The sequence below is a fragment of the Truncatella angustata genome (assembly GCF_020726525.1).
Source record: "Truncatella angustata strain MPI-SDFR-AT-0073 chromosome Unknown BKA67scaffold_14, whole genome shotgun sequence".
Lineage (NCBI taxonomy): Eukaryota > Fungi > Ascomycota > Sordariomycetes > Amphisphaeriales > Sporocadaceae > Truncatella > Truncatella angustata.
Window position 1 is genome coordinate 128,079 of NW_025763394.1, and position 18,235 is coordinate 146,313.

At 51.7% G+C, this 18,235-nt stretch overlaps 8 protein-coding genes across 8 annotated transcripts; 4 read left to right on the plus strand and 4 right to left on the minus strand.

Moving 5' to 3' along the window:
* Positions 1 to 787: 787 nt before the first annotated feature.
* Positions 788 to 2,101, plus strand: BKA67DRAFT_528603 (Alpha/Beta hydrolase protein; the record flags this gene model as incomplete). Its single annotated transcript, XM_046098961.1, has 2 exons — positions 788 to 1,888; positions 1,943 to 2,101. The coding sequence occupies 2 exons, from the start codon at positions 788 to 790 to the stop codon at positions 2,099 to 2,101; spliced, it is 1,260 nt and encodes a 419-aa protein (XP_045951009.1).
* A 1,910-nt stretch (positions 2,102 to 4,011) lies between these two features.
* BKA67DRAFT_665321 (tryptophan synthase) lies at positions 4,012 to 6,388 on the plus strand (the record flags this gene model as incomplete). Its single annotated transcript, XM_046108535.1, has 3 exons — positions 4,012 to 4,059; positions 4,216 to 4,303; positions 4,383 to 6,388. The coding sequence occupies 3 exons, from the start codon at positions 4,012 to 4,014 to the stop codon at positions 6,386 to 6,388; spliced, it is 2,142 nt and encodes a 713-aa protein (XP_045951010.1).
* Positions 6,389 to 6,975: 587 nt separating this feature from the next.
* BKA67DRAFT_504610 (ribosomal L28 family-domain-containing protein) lies at positions 6,976 to 7,359 on the minus strand (the record flags this gene model as incomplete). Its single annotated transcript, XM_046097118.1, has 1 exon — positions 6,976 to 7,359. A coding segment is annotated over one exon (384 nt), but the record flags the coding sequence as incomplete, so codon positions are not given.
* An 830-nt stretch (positions 7,360 to 8,189) lies between these two features.
* BKA67DRAFT_665323 (uncharacterized protein) lies at positions 8,190 to 9,312 on the plus strand (the record flags this gene model as incomplete). The annotated part of the gene is made up of 2 exons (XM_046108536.1): positions 8,190 to 8,333; positions 8,401 to 9,312. 2 exons carry the CDS (start codon positions 8,190 to 8,192, stop codon positions 9,310 to 9,312), a joined length of 1,056 nt encoding a protein of 351 aa, XP_045951012.1.
* Positions 9,313 to 9,760: 448 nt separating this feature from the next.
* BKA67DRAFT_494936 (AhpD-like protein) lies at positions 9,761 to 10,144 on the plus strand (the record flags this gene model as incomplete). Its single annotated transcript, XM_046097019.1, has 1 exon — positions 9,761 to 10,144. A coding segment is annotated over one exon (384 nt), but the record flags the coding sequence as incomplete, so codon positions are not given.
* Positions 10,145 to 10,148: 4 nt separating this feature from the next.
* On the minus strand, positions 10,149 to 12,824 carry BKA67DRAFT_671231 (serine carboxypeptidase; the record flags this gene model as incomplete). The annotated part of the gene is made up of 7 exons (XM_046108691.1): positions 10,149 to 11,061; positions 11,157 to 11,320; positions 11,387 to 11,666; positions 11,737 to 12,310; positions 12,369 to 12,461; positions 12,525 to 12,628; positions 12,687 to 12,824. The coding sequence occupies 7 exons, from the start codon at positions 12,822 to 12,824 to the stop codon at positions 10,516 to 10,518; spliced, it is 1,899 nt and encodes a 632-aa protein (XP_045951014.1). The 3' UTR covers positions 10,149 to 10,515.
* Positions 12,825 to 13,939: 1,115 nt separating this feature from the next.
* Positions 13,940 to 15,031, minus strand: BKA67DRAFT_596236 (isoprenoid synthase domain-containing protein; the record flags this gene model as incomplete). Its single annotated transcript, XM_046105275.1, has 3 exons — positions 13,940 to 14,240; positions 14,302 to 14,762; positions 14,822 to 15,031. The coding sequence occupies 3 exons, from the start codon at positions 15,029 to 15,031 to the stop codon at positions 13,940 to 13,942; spliced, it is 972 nt and encodes a 323-aa protein (XP_045951015.1).
* A 784-nt stretch (positions 15,032 to 15,815) lies between these two features.
* On the minus strand, positions 15,816 to 17,832 carry BKA67DRAFT_588039 (cytochrome P450). Its single transcript, XM_046104360.1, has 5 exons — positions 16,970 to 17,832; positions 16,662 to 16,914; positions 16,462 to 16,605; positions 16,247 to 16,403; positions 15,816 to 16,180 (listed from the first exon to the last, which is right to left on the minus strand). Exons 1-5 carry the CDS (start codon positions 17,591 to 17,593, stop codon positions 15,910 to 15,912), a joined length of 1,449 nt encoding a protein of 482 aa, XP_045951016.1. The 5' UTR covers positions 17,594 to 17,832; the 3' UTR covers positions 15,816 to 15,909.
* Between the last annotated feature and the right edge of the window lie 403 nt (positions 17,833 to 18,235).

An 18,235-nucleotide genomic window follows, 5' to 3' on the forward strand; every position in this document is an offset into this window, starting at 1 on the left:
GAGGCTCCCGGTACCAGGATATGTATGTCGGATTTATTGATTGCACGACGACATCATCTGTCGTGGTATCATGATGCGTGAAAAGTGGTAAATCCTCTCGATGACACAACGACTTGTCTATGCTAGGAAGTATTGTTCAAGAAAGTCGTTTGATACAATTAGCCTAAAAAAAACCTGGCAGCAGAAAGCCTCTAACTAGAGCGGATTCTGACTAAGGTCACGATTGCTACGATGTTAAAGTAGCCTTGATGTATGGGCTCAATGACAGGCTGTGTTGTCCAGAAGAGGTTATCTTGAACTGCAATGATGCACAGCTAAAACTAGTCAACCCCTAGTCTAGTCTAGTCTAAGTGAAATCCATCTGCTGCCTCTTATATTACATTGTACCGCTAAACGTAACTATACCATGTTTACTCTGCTTTCTCTGACTTGCTTTACGAGCCCATCGTATACCGCACGATCATTGCTTTTGATTCTACCGGCAAATAGTACAGAATTTGAGGTTTTGTGTTCGACGTTCGCTTAGTGTGCGGTCGGTGTATGTTCCACGCAGAAAGCTTCAGTTGGGGATATCCGGAGGAGTCCGACCATGGCGTACACGGACATCCAGCATGGACAACAGAACAATCTACATTTTTATTGTTTGACGTGCATTCCAGAGCGTGATGAGATCTCTTCTCTTTAATATTGTAAGAATACAACAAGATAATTATATTTTCGAGCATCAAAGACCATATTGATCATAAGAGCGTTATTTCATGTCAATTTAACTCTAGAGCACTTCAATATGTCCCCCCACGCTATCAAGGACACCAGCGTAGATGAAGAAGTCCCATCCCGAAACTGGATGATGGGCACGGAAGCCTTCAAGCGGCGCATGCCCCACCACGAGGGAATGAAGGCGCTGTGGGAAACAAAGTGGAAGTTCCCCTGCAGCAAGTCACTGTACCCGTTCCACGACGGCGCATACGAGGACTTTGAGCCGGTCTTTGAGTCCCTTATGCGCAACAACGTCAATGATGGCACATCGGTCGAATACACGAACGCCTTCTTCCCCATGGCGGAGTCGCTGGACGAGAGAGGCGACGAGGCCATGGCCAGAGGCGACAAAGAGACCGCCAGCGCTCTGTACCTACGCGCGGCGTGCGTGCTGCGCATCGCGAGGTTTCCGTATATCACGGCCTTCCCCGAGGCCAGCTGCCCTGTGAAGTGGAAGGCGTGGGAGTTCCAGAAGGAGGTGTACATGAAGGCTGGTCGTTCATGGAAGTCACCTGTCACGGAAGTTGACATTCCACATACTCATAAAAATGATATCGACCGTGGCACAATCCCTGTTTATGTCCGCATACCGGAGAATGTAAGAAGTGGAGAGAAGTGCCCTGCCGTCTTACTCATGACAGGTTTAGATGGGTATAGGCCCGATAACACGGTCCGCTGCGAGGAGTTCTTGTCTAGAGGTTGGGCGGCCGTGGTCGCAGAAATTCCAGGAACTGCAGACTGTCCCGCTGATCCGGCTGATGCAGAGAGTCCTGATCGACTGTGGGATAGTGTCTTCAGCTGGATGGAGAGGGACGGTCGCTTCGATATGTCGCACATTCTGGCGTGGGGATTGAGCGCGGGCGGGTACTACGCCATCCGGATTGCACATACACACAAGAACCGTCTGCGCGGCTCAGTTGCCCAGGGCGCTGGGTGTCATTACTTTTATGATCGTGACTGGATGGACAAAGCCGATGGGCACGAATATCCATTCCAGCTCTCGCCGGCGTTCGCGATGAAACATGGGTACAAGAGCGTGGAGGAGTACAAAGAGGGAGTGCAGAAGAAGTTCTCGCTTCTAGAGACTGGGATCATACACAAGCCTTCGTGTAGGCTACTTCTGGTCAATGTAAGTGATGCTTCTCAACGGCTCGAATGTAGATGTACTGACGCAACATTCCAGGGTACCCTTGATGGTCTCATGCCAATAGAAGACTCAATGATGTTGTTTGAATATGGTACGCCAAAGGAAGCGCGTTTCTTTCCCAACGCATTACACATGGGTTATCCATTAGCGAACAACTCGGTGTATCCGTGGATGGAATCTGTGATGGGCAGATGAATTCAATTATCAACCGGCAAGAGATGCCAGAGGCAATCCGTTATGCTGTATTTATGAACAAGGAACTAGCATTCTTAACGTCTTCGATATGAAGCTTTAATCAATGACTCCTTTTAGCTAACTGAGAGATTGGACGCGTATCTGTATTTTAGGCTCGAAATCATTGTACTTCCATAGTTAGCCGTGACAATAACCTCAATGACGCGCGGAGGTTATCGTAGGTGCGATTTTATCGGCCAGGGTTTGATCTATATCCTCGACTCGGGTAATCCCGCTTTCTGCAGCTCAAGAAATCCTTTGTGCAACTGCGCGGCTGTAATTTGTGAATACCGACCCATGCCTACTCTTTGCCGTGATTTTCTGGCTTTCTTGCGGGTGTTGTTGAAGATCTTCTCATACCCTAATATATGTACAGCCGGATGAATGGGATTTCTTACGACTCGAGTCATATCCTGAAAGCCGGCTTCTGATGCTCAATCCATGTTTGTGGGAGGATGACATAGTCTGGTCTGCTGTCGCCTATGAAGACCTTTATTCGACGGCTTCACGTTTTTATGAGACGGGTCGACATGGCTCCTGAGGCTGCGTGGCCTTTCAGTAGATGTAGGAGACGATTGATCAAGACTATATGTATGGTCCATAGATAATACTTGACTGGGTTTGGAGATCTGGCGTTTGGGCGGGCTGCGAAACTACCATTTGCTGCACGTGAAGTCCGGCCCCATTTTCGTGCAGTCATGATTCTTGTGTGGGATTTCAGACTTGCAATTCTGACCACGAGTTTATTGAGTACTTAAGTACTTAAATACGATGGTACGAACTAAGCTAGGGTGATCTATACAGGAATCGAGAAAATCCCCAGAAGAATAGCATGAACCAAATTGTCAAACCACTTAAACGATGGGACGGGTCCAGAATGGAAGACAGGCCGGATAAGTAGCGTTCGTATGCAAAGATGGCGTGCGTGTCTGACTGTGAGTCGAGAGCACAGAACCGGGAAGCGCCAGGGATGGATGGGATGACTAAGTATAGCTGGCTGCTGCTTACTGGGATTGTGCCTCTGTCGGCTATGTACCTTGCTCAAACTGGGTGAAGCTGATTGGAGGGTGACTCTGAAGATTGCAGCCACAGGATGAATCCTACGATATGTACCAGTGCTTGTTAATACTCTGTGCCATGTGTTCCTGGTCAATGCTCATGTTTTGTGCTGTACGAAGCATGAATTATGGCCGACATGGCGCTTGGAAGCCTAGTGCGTGTACTTGACAGGTATTCAGAGGAACCTGCGCTCAGCCGTACCTGCCTACCTACCTAGCTATCTGTAAATATGATTGTGAGTTTGCTGTTTTCAGAGGTCGGAGATACGTGGACGAAAAAGTCCAATTGCAGAGTAAGCGGAGAGTAAGGTAAGCTCCAGCATGTGCAGCGCCTCTCAAGACAATTCTGGATCCTCACCTTTTGGAAGCAGGGCGGCATCGCCGCGGCTCGATTCCGACGGGCTGGGGGCGAAAAGCACGTCCCTCTATGCGCGCCTGGAGGACCCTGCATATCTAATATTTCATATTTCGTTATTGGGGTGCTGGGTAGTTTGGGCTGGGCATGGATTGCAGCGAGTCTCAATGCGATCGCGGGGCAATTTGCAATGTTCAAAAATACATGCCGTCCTTCTGCTTGGCACGTACACAATAGAAGGCGGCTCTGATCCATCCCACCAACCCACTTTGCCGCGAGATAAAGTAGTGGACACAGTCATACCTCATACATATTCACCTACGAGTGAGTCAGAATTCTCGACCATAAAGACGGCGCTTGATCACTTTGCTATTCGCTCATCTTCATTGCTCGACATCTCACTCGTCAATTCCCTCCCCTCCCTCTCTCTACACATCGCAACCAATTCGGCAGCAAACATGGACGGACTGAAGCAGACATTCCGGCGGTGCAAGGCCGAGAAGCGAGTATGTTTGTTTCTTATTGTTGTTCCTCTTCCTACTCCTCCTCAAGATACGCATACGTCATACCTATCTTGACGAGCACCACCTGTCTATCGATTCAACTTGGATCAATCTATCCCAGACAGAAAGTTACAAATGCTAACCACCGACCTTCTATAGTCGGCATTGGTGACCTATGTTACTGCCGGTTTCCCCAAGGCCGAGGACACGCCAGCTATCATGCTGGGCATGCAAAACGGTGGTGCAGGTACGTCTCTTGCCTCCCTTAATCCTTGACCCTCACGCGGGGGGAAAAGAACGAACGAATGCTCACCACCTCGCTACAGACGTCATAGAACTCGGTGTCCCCTTCACAGATCCCATCGCCGACGGCCCTACCATCCAGACCGCCAACACCGTTGCACTGAAAAATGGTGTTACCGTCCGCTCCGTACTGCAAATGGTTCGCGATGCCAGGAAACAAGGAGTCACAGTCCCCGTGCTGCTGATGGGCTACTACAACCCCTTGTTGTCGTATGGCGAGGAGAACCTGCTCAGGGACTGCAAGGAGGCCGGCGTCAACGGATTCATCATCTGCGACCTGCCACCCGAGGAGGCCGTTTCCTTCCGCAAATTCTGCAGCAGCGGTGGCCTTAGCTACGTTCCTTTGATTGCCCCCGCCACCAGTGATACCCGTATGCAGCTTCTCTGCCGCCTCGCCGACAGCTTCATCTACGTTGTTTCGAGACAAGGTGTTACCGGTGCACAGGGCTCCCTGAACGCAGGCCTCCCCGCCCTCGTCGCGAGAGTCAAGAAGTACAGCGGAGACAAGCCCGCCGCTGTTGGATTCGGTGTTTCCACTCGGGATCACTTCAAGAGCGTCGCTGAGATTGCTGATGGTGTCGTTATTGGTTCTCAGATCGTCAGCACACTCCAGAAGGCCGAGGCTGGCAACGGCCCCAAGGCCGTCGAGGAGTACTGTGCTTACGTTTCTGGTCGCGATGCCTCGGCCCAAGACGAGCACACCCGTGAAGTCGGCATCATCGAGGCCATCAACGCTGCCAAGGAGCCCGAAGAGGCGCCCACCGTCGAGGCTGTCATTACTGACCACGACCACGACACCACCGACTTTGTGTCCAAGCTTGGTACCGTCATTCCCGACCGTTTCGGTGAGTTCGGCGGACAGTATGTTCCCGAGTCTCTGATGGACTGTTTGTCAGAGCTCGAGAACGGGTTCAACGCCATCAAGGACGACCCCCAGTTCTGGGAGGAGTACCGCAGCTACTACCCCTGGATCGGTCGCCCAGGGCACTTGCAACTTGCTGAGCGCTTGACCGAGTATGCTGGAGGTGCAAACATCTGGCTGAAGCGAGAGGATCTGAACCACACTGGTTCGCACAAGATCAACAACGCCCTGGGTCAGATTCTGTTGGCCAAGAGATTGGGCAAGACCAAGATCATCGCCGAGACTGGTGCCGGACAACACGGTGTAGCTACCGCGACTGTTTGCGCCAAGTTCGACATGGAGTGCACTGTCTACATGGGTGCCGAGGATGTTCGCCGCCAGGCCCTGAACGTCTTCCGCATGCGCTTGCTTGGAGCCAAGGTGGTTGCTGTCGAGGCCGGGTCCAAGACACTCCGTGATGCCGTCAACGAGGCCATGCGCCAGTGGGTGACCGACCTTGACAGCACACACTACATTATCGGATCGGCTATTGGTCCTCACCCCTTCCCGACCATCGTGCGAACCTTCCAATCGGTCATCGGAAACGAGACCAAGCAGCAGATGCAGGAGAAGCGTGGCAAGCTGCCCGATGCCGTCGTCGCCTGCGTTGGTGGTGGATCCAACGCCGTGGGTATGTTCTACCCCTTCAGCAACGACCCTAGCGTGAAGCTTCTGGGTGTCGAGGCAGGTGGTGATGGTGTCGATACCGCAAGACACAGTGCCACTCTGTCGGGAGGTACCAAGGGTGTCCTGCATGGTGTCCGCACCTACGTGCTCCAGAACGAGCACGGACAGATCTCGGACACTCACTCGGTATCTGCTGGTCTTGACTACCCCGGTGTCGGTCCCGAGCTGGCTTCCTGGAAGGACAGTGAGCGCGCCAAGTACGTCGCCGCCACTGACGCAGAGGCTTTCCTCGGCTTCAAGTTGCTGTCGCAACTCGAGGGTATCATCCCTGCCCTGGAGAGCGCCCACGGTGTCTTTGGTGCTATCGAGCTGGCCAAGACCATGAAGAAGGGCGAGGATCTTGTCATCTGCCTCAGTGGCCGTGGTGACAAGGATGTACAAAGCGTGGCAGACGAGCTGCCTATCATTGGACCCAAGATTGGCTGGGATCTGCGTTTCTAGGCTTATGGGCGGCTGCTCCTTGAGCGCGTGCGAAGAAAATTGAATGGTATGCAGTTGTTTAGTTCGGAGTTGGCGGGGAAACATGTCATTTTCGGCATTATTGGTGCATTGAGTATATATCTCAAAATCTCTGTATATAGTGGTAGAAGGGTAGAATGGTAGAGAAACGTTAGACCGAAACGATACAGGGTTGGAATTTGGTCTGATTTAACAATTGGCTGTGCTTGAATGATCCATCTTTGATGTCTATATTTGATCCCGGGCATGCCACAAATCCTTAGTACATGGTATGGTACAGGCCTAATCATTCTCGTCCGGCTCGGCGTATATTGTACACTTGGAGAAGACTGGTCTGGCGTCTACTTCCTCTTGATATCCTGGGGAAGCTCCTGAGCAGCTCCCCTAGCCTCCTCGGCCTTGCTGGCGGGTTCCTCGGCCATGAAGTTCTCGCCCTGGACGTCCTCGCCAATGACGAACTCATCTCCCCGGTCGAGCATGGCATCGATCTCAGCCATGTCCTCGGCGCTCGGCGCCTCCTCCAGACCGTCGGCCGCGGAGGAGGAGGAGGAGGAGGAAGTAGAAGCCACCTTGGGCGGCAAGCCCAGGGCCTCCCTCTCCCTGGCCCACCTCTCCTGCACGGGGGCGCTCTGCATGACCTTCCACCTGAGCCTCCAGCCGGCGGGGCCCAGCTCCCGGACACGCCGCTGCTTGGTGCCGAGGAGGTACTCGTCGATGCCGCCGAGCTTGTCGACGGTCTTGAGCACGTGGGCGGTCAGGCGGGTGCGCACGAACATGTTGAGGGCGGGGCTCCAGAGGCGCTTCGTGTGCCGGTTCGGCCGCCACGACGTCGCCGACTTGATCATGTGCGGCTCCGACACCGTGTTGCCGAACTGGATCTTGGACGTCCCGTACAGCCCCGAGTTGCGCTGCTTGTACCACCGGAACGGCCCGTAGGGGTAGTCGGGCACCTTCTCGAAGGGCACCTTGAGGTGCGTGGGTGTTTGTCGGGACGCGGGGGACGTGGTGCTGAAGCTCCGTGACGACGACGACGACGCTGGTGACGATGATGGCGAAGGAGAGGAGGCAGAGCTCTGGGACAGGGTGAGCAGGCGCAGACACCGGGTGGGTGCTGCTGCTGTTGGCCGGAGGGCGGCCATTGTATCTGTCGGGGGGCGACTAGTTTGTCGCTTGGAGGCGAGATTGTTTGGGACCTCGACGTGCTTCTGTGGCAGATGACTGTTCGGTGGAGGTGCGCAATTGGCGCTTTCGTCCCTAGCTGACTGTTCGCAGTTGGCTGGAGCTTGAAGCTCTGGATTAAGGGAAAGATTTCTGGGGTCGCATGTTTCCGGTTCGCGATGGAAATTTCGACCGGGGTTTTCCCGCTAGTTTTAGGCTCGATCTTTGATGGGATGGATGGATCAACAGGGGGGTGCTTGAACAGCGACAACGTTGATGTTGACAACAGCCCCTCCCATTTTGTAGGTCTTTTTTTGTTTTGCCAGCAGGAGGCAAGAGTAAGAAAAGAAGGAAGAAGACAAGAAAAAGAAAAAAGAAAAGGAAAAAAGAAAAAAGAAACACATTTATTTCAAGTGTTTGATGCCGACTGCCATCTCCATGTTTGCCTCGCCTTCGCGTGTCGAGCTCAAGCTGTGATGGTATCACAATTACACGTGCCGCACCCTTCACCGTAACGTAGCCAGGTGATACCGCGGTAGCCTCGTGCAAATCAGTTCGGATAATGTACACTGGACTCGTAATGCCAACACCATAAACGGGAAAAAGGCGCGACTACACGAGCATAATGCTACCGCTGATAGATGATGCGGTTATACAAGCCAACCCTGGGTTTGGTCAACTCTATGATACACTCACGAGCGACATTCTCCACCCCGACGGCTCGACCAAGAATGACAAGACTACTAAGCAGCGAGATGAAACTCGAAGAGTGAGTGGCATTTGTACATCCACGGGTTCCTGGCAACCCTCGGCTCCAGTGCTAATCTTGCCCATAGGAACTCGGCGAGTATCGCTTCAAAGCCACCAGGAGGCATCTCCTTAAGCACGCTTTGGCCACAGCGGCACCGCCTTCATCACAACCTTCAGCAAAACACCCAACAAGTTCAAAATCACAATCATCAAGAGACGCGGTTCCACCCCCATCGGAGCTCTTAGATCTATTACTCCTCATGCCGTCATTCCTGGATCAGGGCCGCACTTTGCGACCGGCTGACCTCGAACTCCTGCTTTCGAGTTCCCCCTTTTCAGACTTCCCAGTCCTCTTGCCACAACTCACCGCCATACTGTCATCGCATATCACAGCACAAGCACGTGGCCTGGCGAGAGTGCTTCACCCAACGACCAATCCCTCATTCATTCATCGCGCCATCCCCCATATCCTCCCAACAACGCAGGCTCTGCTATTAACACTATCAAATAATCGCGCGAATCTCACAACGAAACGACTAGCCACTACTTCAAATCTGGTCAGCCACTTAAATCAGCACACAGAAGCACTGTGTCTGCTTCTGCAGGCTCTCGAGGACAAGCATGGTCCGGCCGCGCTGTCTAGCAGCCTGAGAGCCTCGGAGGCGAGCCTGAAAGCACAGCTCTGGGCCACTTCCATGGACCTGCTTCTCTGGGAGACGCGTGCTCACCTTTACCCGCCAGAGGGACAGACAGCCCTGAACAACTACCAGCGCCACCTACGGGACGCTCACATGCAGCTGTCTAACAAACTTCGCACCCGAGAGTTAGAGCTGGGAGAGTATGGCGTCTTCATCAGTGCCGAGGAGGGAGGACTGGGAATTGGTCGTGCCGACGAGTTGAAGGAGCGCAAACTCCGCGAAATGGCCAGGGTGTGGAAGGAGATGGAGCACCGATTGAAGGATGTAAACCGTGATCTCAAACGACTATCAAGGGGCTGAGCCAGTTACCTTACCGCCGGAATGCCCAATTGTCTCATGTTCGGCTGTAACCTAACGAGGAGCACCAGGCTTGCTGTTGGAGGCCAGCAACAGCAGAATGCAGTGTTAGCGTCTTGCCCCTCCCGGGATGGCATCAGGTCCACGGAAAGGCTAATTCGGAATTGGGGGAAGCTGCAGTCCACAGCTGCATCTGCATATAAATGACGCAAAGCTGCATCTGTAAACTCAGTCAATGGAAGGGGATACATCTGATGGACATATTAAAGACGTAAATCGCATGGTTCCAGTTGCTGCTATCTGACTTTAAGTACGACCACCTTATCGCAAATTCGAGCTTGTATAATTCCAACAATTACGCGCCCATCTTTCCCATCAGCAAAAAAGGAAAGGAAAATAAACACAAACACGCAGCACCAGTATCATGTCCGCGCCAAACAGCGAGCGCCGAAAAGCCCGCCAGACCCTCTTCGACGAGGGCCTGCAGATACGCCGAGAGGTGACGGGCGCCGCGCACGTCGAGCGCTCGTGGGCCGCCGCGCCGGACTTCTCGCGCCCCATGCAGGAGCTGGCGACCGAGGCGGGCTGGGGCCTGATCTGGGGCCGGGGGGACGGCGGCGGCGGCGGGCTGGACCGCCCCACGCGCTCGCTCCTCAACGTCGCCATGCTCACCGCCCTGGGCAAGGGCACGGAGCTCGCCGTCCACGTCCGCGGCGCCCTCAACAACGGCTGCACCGAGCTCCAGGTCCAGGAGGCCCTGCTGCAGGCCGCTGTCTATGCCGGCTTGCCGGCCGGGCTCGAGGGGTTCAGGATCGCGCAGAAGGTCGTGGATGAGGAGAGGGAGAAGAGGCAAGGGAGAGGGGATGATACCGGGCCGGAGGGGGCCGGCACGGCTCGGTCTGGTTGAGTCATTGGATGAAGTAGAAATCCGAACTGTGCTTTTTATATACCGAGGCCTTGTTGAAGTGGTACCATGTCTTACTCTAAGATTTACTAAATGGTTTCAGCTAACGCGTACCGAAGCTATTATCTAAGGGACATGCGGATACTTCATATATTAACCGATGATATCGAGCAATAATTAATTCCTCCCAATATACATTGTAAGACGTGATTACAAAGCGATGCGTCCATCGTTGACTTGGGAACCGAGCAGCTGTTTATAACCAGCTGCGGCAAAACGTACATGAATACAAATTGTCCGGCCTAAAGTTCACCGATGACCTGCTGTCTGTCCTGCCCCGCATCAACCACAGGCGCAGTCCGGCCGTCCTCTTCCTCGTCTTCGATGACACCAACAACGAAGAAGTCCTCCACGACCACCTTGCCCTGCTTCATCTTCTCCAACAGCTCCGGCACGCACGTCCCCGGCTTCAACACGTTGCACCTGGCCTCGGGCCACTCGGGGACCTCGTTCTTGACGTCCCAGGTGTTGTGGGGGCCCTCGGTGGCGAACTCGTCCGTAGTGGCGGCGAGCCCCGTGGGGATGTCGAGCCCGAAGGTCGCGCGGTTGAAGATGGACCAGGCGGCCGCGGGCTGGTAGCTGGGGACCTCGTGCCCGGACTGGAAGACGCGGGAGAAGCTGAAGTTGCCGAACTGCCGCGTGAACCCGCTGTGGCCCCCCGGCGTCAGCAGCGGCGCGTAGCCCGCCTCCGCGAAGTCGGATCTTCGCGAGTACGGCACCGCCAGCGACGAGGCCTCGCCGCCTACCCAGTTGCAGGCGTAGTCGCGGTCGCCGTACATCATGTGGACCTTTTGGTTTTTCATACACATGTCAGTGGACGAGGAAAGGTGGGGTGGCGAATAAGAGTCGTGATGAAAGGGGCACAGGATGAGAGGGGACATACCTTGACGCCGGTGTCGAGCAGATAGCCGATGGCCTCGAGGAAGCCGCCGTGGTATATATCGAAGGTCTCCTGGAACTTGGTCCCCACGGCGTCTGAGTGCTCCGAGTAGTTCACGGGAACACCGAGGGCTTCGAGCACGGATTCCTGGGTCAGGTATCCGTACACTTTTGCAACGACGTGAGCTACAATTTTTCTGTTTCGACGCTTGCGAACGATTCATGACCACTTACTGTAGGGTGCGGGAAACGGATCCTCCTTCGGATGCGCAATATCATACCATCCATGACCGCTGTTCTGGTACATAGAAACCGATTCTCCGAACCCGCAGCTTCCGTTCATCGCACCGCATATCTCCCTCCAGTCCTCACCGTTGCTGCTGGAATTGTAGCCGTCACGTGCCTTCAGTGCCTCCTGGCACGCAGCGAGCCCCTCCTTGCAGCCGCCGGGCTTGATCCACTGATGCATCAAGTAATCGTGGGCGGATTGGTTGAAGGCTTGAATGCCGTAGGTCTGCAAGTTCATGTCAGTGCGGTCGGGGAAGTCTATCGCCCTTCCGGAGAAGAGCTAGGTGCCAACGAACGTTGTTATATGCGTAGCTGATGTACGACTCGCCCGCTATGAGCATATCGATAAGCCCGTTGACGATACCCAAAGTGTCGAGGTGAATATAATGTGCGTTCTCCTCCGGCGAGCTCCCGTTGGCGATCTTCTCGTTCTGCTGCTGGAAGAACCTGAAGATGCCCGGTCCATAGTGGCCGCCGTAGCTCTCGGCCCACAAGCTGATCCTGTTGTCGTTGGGTTTATAAGCCGGAAACTCAAAGAACCAGGTCTGGGCAAAGTGCCAGAGCGCGTGGGCTGCGAAGGCCGTGGTGTTGGCCGTGCGCTCCAGGTCCTGGCTAGAGAAGGTCCCAACGCGGTGGGTGAAATTGCTCAAAGGGACTCCGTCGGTGAAATCACTGGCAACGGTTTCCCAAGAAGCCTCGTCCTCTTCAATCAGCCGCAGTGTGCCGTTGGTTGGGATGTCGTATGAAAATCCGACCTGAGTTGGCTGGTCGAGATAAAGCATGTTGACCTCGTTGTTCCAGCTCCAGGGATTGAGGTATGTCGACTTCGAGTCCGGACCTACAAAGCAAGGCCCATTCTCCTCGAGCAATCTGGCCGTGTGAGCTTGCCATATCATTATATGGTGTGAGGGACCGGGAGATCGCTTACCCCATCATGGACGAACCGCCTGGCCCGCCATTGAGCCAGATTGCCAATGGGGCATTGTGAGGGTCTATTCTTGACTCGAAGAACCAAAAGAATCTTGAATGATTGCTTAGTATTCGTAATTTTGGTCAATATGGCGATGTGGTAGTATAGTCTCACGTATTAATGGGATAGTTCTGGACCTCGCCGGTATCATCTAACAAACCGGCAGGTAGATGAACATATCCAGAGTATGATTTGACACCTGGTGTAGTCTCGCATATCTTGGGCTAACGGTGAGGTGAAAAGTCAGTCCAGTTCATCTTCGTCACATTAATAAACTTGGCTTGCCTCCTTGTAGGAAATGGTGACGTTTTCGTGAAACTTGGATTTCAGCACTGTGATCCCTTTTGGCTCGGGCGGGAACTGAGCCACTGCGACGCTCAAAAGAGAGCCCCAAACCAATTGCTTCAACATCATTTTGCAACAACCCTTCTCACTCACTGAGTAAGTTCGATTGATCAATTGATTAAAAGAACATGAAAGCCAAACACTTGGAACAATTATGGTGCTTTTGATATTCGAGTATCGGCGTTGTCGCTGGTTGCCTGCGGCATAGCAACCTGCTTGATTCGTTGTAGCGCTTACTGGAGGACGGCATAACACAGGACATGCAGGGGTTCAATGCCGCGATCCCACTGTGCTGGAATGTATCCCGAACTCCGGCTCGCTGTTGCAAACGCGGGATGGAGTGCGATATGATCATTCCGTCTCACTGTCATATTCATATTGGTTTTTGTCATCTTGCCATCTACTACACAATGCAATTCTTATCCAATTATCTGTCATTTGTGGCGAAAACGGTACACCCTAACCGTCCTTTTTAATTTTTAATTTTATTAACAGCAGACGTGTAGGTTTGATTGGAATGGAATATACCAGCGAAGGCAATCTTCGACATCATGACCGAAGACCTAACAAAGCAACCAGTGATCATATCAGACCAGGCGAGCAATATTGCACATCTCAGTCGTCAATATGCAGAGCTAGCGCAGTTATACAGTCAACCTATGTCAACGATCAGACGTCAGACGCAAATGGTCGCAAGACCTTTCAACAGTCGCCCCTTAATAACTACCATTGGAACTAGCGAAGACGGAAACTCATTGATCTTATTCGTTGTCAGAAGCCGCCATCCAGAATTGGAAATGTATCCTGCGGATTGCCAAAAAGTGACCATTAGTTAAGTCACCTTCAAGGAGAGCCAACTGCCAAGCCGGGGTGGATTATCTATAACTCATTAAAGTCGCGTTAGAGAAACTGAATATAATGGTGTGTAGCTTACTCAACTGTACTCTACTTAACGTTTGGACCTGTGGCCACCTTGCAGTTCGTGGAATACCATGAAAGTGGGATAGATTAATTTAACCGCGTCAACAGCCCAAATAATCATGGCGATATTCTCAAATCTACCACCTGGCACCACTCAGCAAACCGACGACCTTCATGGCTCGCCATCCCGACAACTCTGGCTCAGCACCGCCATCCGTAACCCAGGTCCCTGTATATTTTCACATATTGTGATTGGTATTTGATCATACACTTTGCCGTAAAGCAGTTATTGCACCCGTTTCGTCGGTATATCTTTCGCCAAGGCCCAATTCACATAACCTATATCGATCCCCTGCAGTATGGAATGTCACAAAACCCATTGCATGCTCGTGCCATGCTCGCGCATAGCGATCTTTACCATCGAGAGAAAGGCAAATGCGGTGGTGCGCTTCCAAGTTTTCCTCAATGATATCCTGGAGAACAGCGTAGACGTTCCTCCTCTCGTAAAATGCCCTGTTGTGTATGTAATTGTGCTTCTCCCCGGCCTTCTCTTCCTTATAGAATCTGATGGTCACTTATTAGCCCCCAGCCAATATCTTCGGTAGGAGTGATGCAAGAGACTCACGACAGGATATCGTTGGTAAGGTTGAGATAGGTGTTCATGTCCGAGATTGCCTCTATATAGCATGATATATCCGGACAACAGTCTCTCGGGAAGCTCAAGTATGCAAAAGCCTCAGCTACACCGACTTTATCGCGTATATAGAACGGCCAGCGTTGGCCCCCGGCAGTACGAGCTATCTTTGGCAACGTGGAAAGTTCTAGCGTAGTCGCATTGGTGAAATTGAGCGATGAGGTGACAATAAAGTTCGCAACGACTGGTGAGTAGTACTTGTAGCAGAGCCGCAGGTGTTCCGCCCAAGACTGGGCGATGCTGGACGCCTGTTGTAAGCCACCGTGAAACCGGGGAAGGAATTCCTGCCATTCGGCTGGGTGAACTTCCGCCTCATGGTCAACGAGGACTGCGAGCCAGGCATATATGCCCGTATATATGCGCACATCAAGCGGGTGATTCGGGTAGCAAAACTTGGAGAAGCTTGATCAGCATGGTTCGGCGCAGACACGCAACTAGCTACATAGCGTACAAGAGCGTAGTATACACCTGTTCTAAATGACTGAGAAGCTCGACGGCCTTCACAATATGGTATGCCAGTGTGGTATGCATATTCGTGCATGCCCTTTAATAATGTATCCAGATCATCACCTGGTATGGCCCCTTTATACTCAATGTTCTGGACAAACTGCTTGATCAAGGGCTTGAGCAGACGTTCAGTGCTGTTGTCAGTATCAAGCATAGGTGCTACTGTGGCCGCCTTGACGGGGGACTTTGACGCAATCAAGTGTCGTAGTCGTGTTCCGACCATATCGAATTCGAAAGACATGGCAAGGGTTTTGAGAATTTGATGTTCCAAATCAAGGTATGATAAATTTCTCACTCTTAAAAAATAGAATCTAATAGTCCATAGTCTGTCAGATGACGCTCTATTTGTACTCTAGCAAGGAATAATGGCGCTAGTTATATATGCGGCTTCCTTCGATAAGACCCATCGTAGGTGTCGCCCGATTGGTTACCAGTGGTTTGGAGCACGATTCTTTACCAAGGAAAAGGATTCGTATCGTTGTGTCTTTTTTTTGATGCAATACGCGATGTACTGTGTGATTGGTTGCTACCGTAGTAGCGACGATCATATGATAAGAATCGTATCATGGTTCACATATGTGCAGCGCCAATCATTCTTGGTGGTATCGAAGCTTGGGGTCATCAGAGGGCGCTTTCTCAAAACTGTGCCACGAAATGCTGACGTATGATCTGATGGGCATTATCTTGATCCCGAACTACAAGAGACAAGAGTTCTGCACCAGCTATCATGTCGTGGAGAATCGTATCTGCTGGTCAAAGAGGATGAATTAGACAATGCTGAATAGCTCTCGATCCTACGATTGCTAGATCTTCGATGCTCGATGTTATAACAGTGTGATAGTGACATTGAAAAGCAGGCAAGGTCGTCCGCTAGGCCATGTTGACCTTTCGGGGATTGTTTATTTGCCCCTGTCCGACCGGTTTTTAGAAGACCTCTTGTGGTAAAAATGTAATATTAATAGGCATAGTAGCTTGAGCTGAAAATTTGCAAGTGAGGTTTGTGTCTAATTCACGAGTCGACTAGCACGTTGTTTATGTCTGTGGTGCTGGTATCAGGCGGCATAGCAGAGGCTTACGGTCCCAAATGACGTAGACTTTCTGATCAAGCCAATCCGGCCCAACATCTGACTCGAGATCGAAGTTGTACAGTAGTGTCCCGAGCAAAATTCGCATCTCATGCCAGGCCAAGTTCATACCAAGGCAATTCCTAGGCCCAACAGAGAAGGGCTGGTGTGAGTCCCGATTGTCGCCCTCATACTCCGGGTCTCCCAACCAGCGTTCAGGTACGAAACTGTCTGGATCCCTGCATTGGAAGAAATTTTGATTAATACGAATGTTCTGTTGTTCATTTGGTCTTTGACGGGCTTGCCTGAAGTTTGCTGGGGAGTGGTAGGTCGCAAATTGGTGCACAGACACACGAGTCCCTTCCGGAATCCATTTCCCCAATACACGATTACCACCTTTTGCTATCTCGCGAGGAATACCGGATGGAATGGATGGATATACTCGTAAACCTTCACGAATACCTGTAAAGATACGTCAACTTGGTATGGCCATAAACAAACAGGTAACAGGGTGTGGTACAGGCGTTCAAATAATCCAATTGAGCAAGCGTCTCAAAAGTAATGTCTCTGCTACTATTGAAACGCTTTCGTATTTCATCTGTTAACATCTTTCTCTTGTCGGGATTCATAATCAGGTGATAAGTCAAGCCTGTAAGAAGGGAAGCTATTTGGGTCAACATGTTAGTGAGCATCTACTTGTCAGGACCGGAGACGACCAACCAGTAGTTTCTGTACCGGCAAGCATAAAAAGTTCGGCATTTGTATGCATCTCCTTGAGAGTAAGAATGTTGGACTCTACTACTAAATTCCACAGGTCGGGATTGTCTGAGCCTTCTTTAAGACGTTTGTCGACGCGCGAAACGGTGTGATTGAAATGATCTAAGCGCATAGCGGCGATCGATCTGGGCTCTATAAGATCGTATATCTTCTTGAGCGCTGGATAAAACTCAATCATCTGGATGAATGGGAGAACCTTGGAGAACAATTAGCGCAAGCCAATGGCAATGTGCTTGAGTCGAAGGCCTGACCTTGACAGACTTAAACACTATCGCGATCCATGATGAGTATGCGCCCCTTTCTAGAAGGCCCAAGGACTCTCCAAAAGCTAACTCGGCCATGATGTCGAAAGTGGCCCAGTTAAGTAGTTCAGTCATGTTAATAGTGCCAGCGCCACGGCCCTTTTTTACCACGAGATCGGCATATTTCTGGAACATTGGTTCTTGAGCCCGTAGAGCTTTTTCAGAGAAAGCTGGGGAGAAGACACGTCGAATCGCCGCATGACGTTCTTGATCGTTTTCTGTCACCAGGTTAGGCGTCCCATTGGCAGAAGGTGCGTGGAACTTGACTTCCTTCCCATTCTCACTCTTGCCTTTCTGTACGCCCGCGATATCTTTCCAGGCCCTCCCATCAGCATAACTCAAGTCATTGGGTCCAAATCTCACGACTGATCCATAATTTCTATGGAGACTAGTAATATACCTGACTTGATTTCCCCTCAGGCAGGCTAGCCAGTAGGGTATGCGACTTATAGCCGATAGCTTTGGACCAGGGATGTCACGGAGTGGGTGCAAATAAATGGCGTACAAGGGATATGATAGCGCGACTGTTATCGCCAATGTTGCGAAAAGCCCAAACGTATTGATATCTTCCATCGCGCTGGTGGGATTATTGCATAGCGGGTGCCTCTCATTTACACGGCTTTGCAGCTATGCTGGATTGCTTCTTATAACACCAGGAAATGACATGCGAAGGAGCGCAATGTCATCACATGATTATTTACCAGAAACGTGAAGTGACGATAGGAAATCTTCCTGTATGCTGCAACAAACAACCTCGAACGTACATGGAACTTCAATGCGTTTATGCAATCGTTGTGAGTGGACTGTGCCGCCTTACAGCGTCGATGAATGCCGGTCTCTGCCATCAAGCCCTTGCCCACTGTGACCTCCAATTGTCAGCCAAGACCCATGTGGTTAGGCATTGTGAGCTGGCATCCCAAGGTCGCTGCTTTCTTACTATTTATGTCAGACGGGCCACACCTGAGCGGCGTTGCTTGCGTGTTCACTTATGTTGTTGCGATCGTCATTGCTTGGCTCGCAAATCAGTTGACAGTCGAAAATCCCTGCTGTGCATCACAATCGTTACTACACAACGGCGCCAGTAACTGTTAAACCGTCGCAGATATCGATCACTGTTGCCAAGCCGCATTTAATTTTCTCGCCAGAATCACCTCACTATAAAGCGAGTGCACGGCTCATTCGGAACATGCTAAGATATAGTAGTGCTGGCTGAAA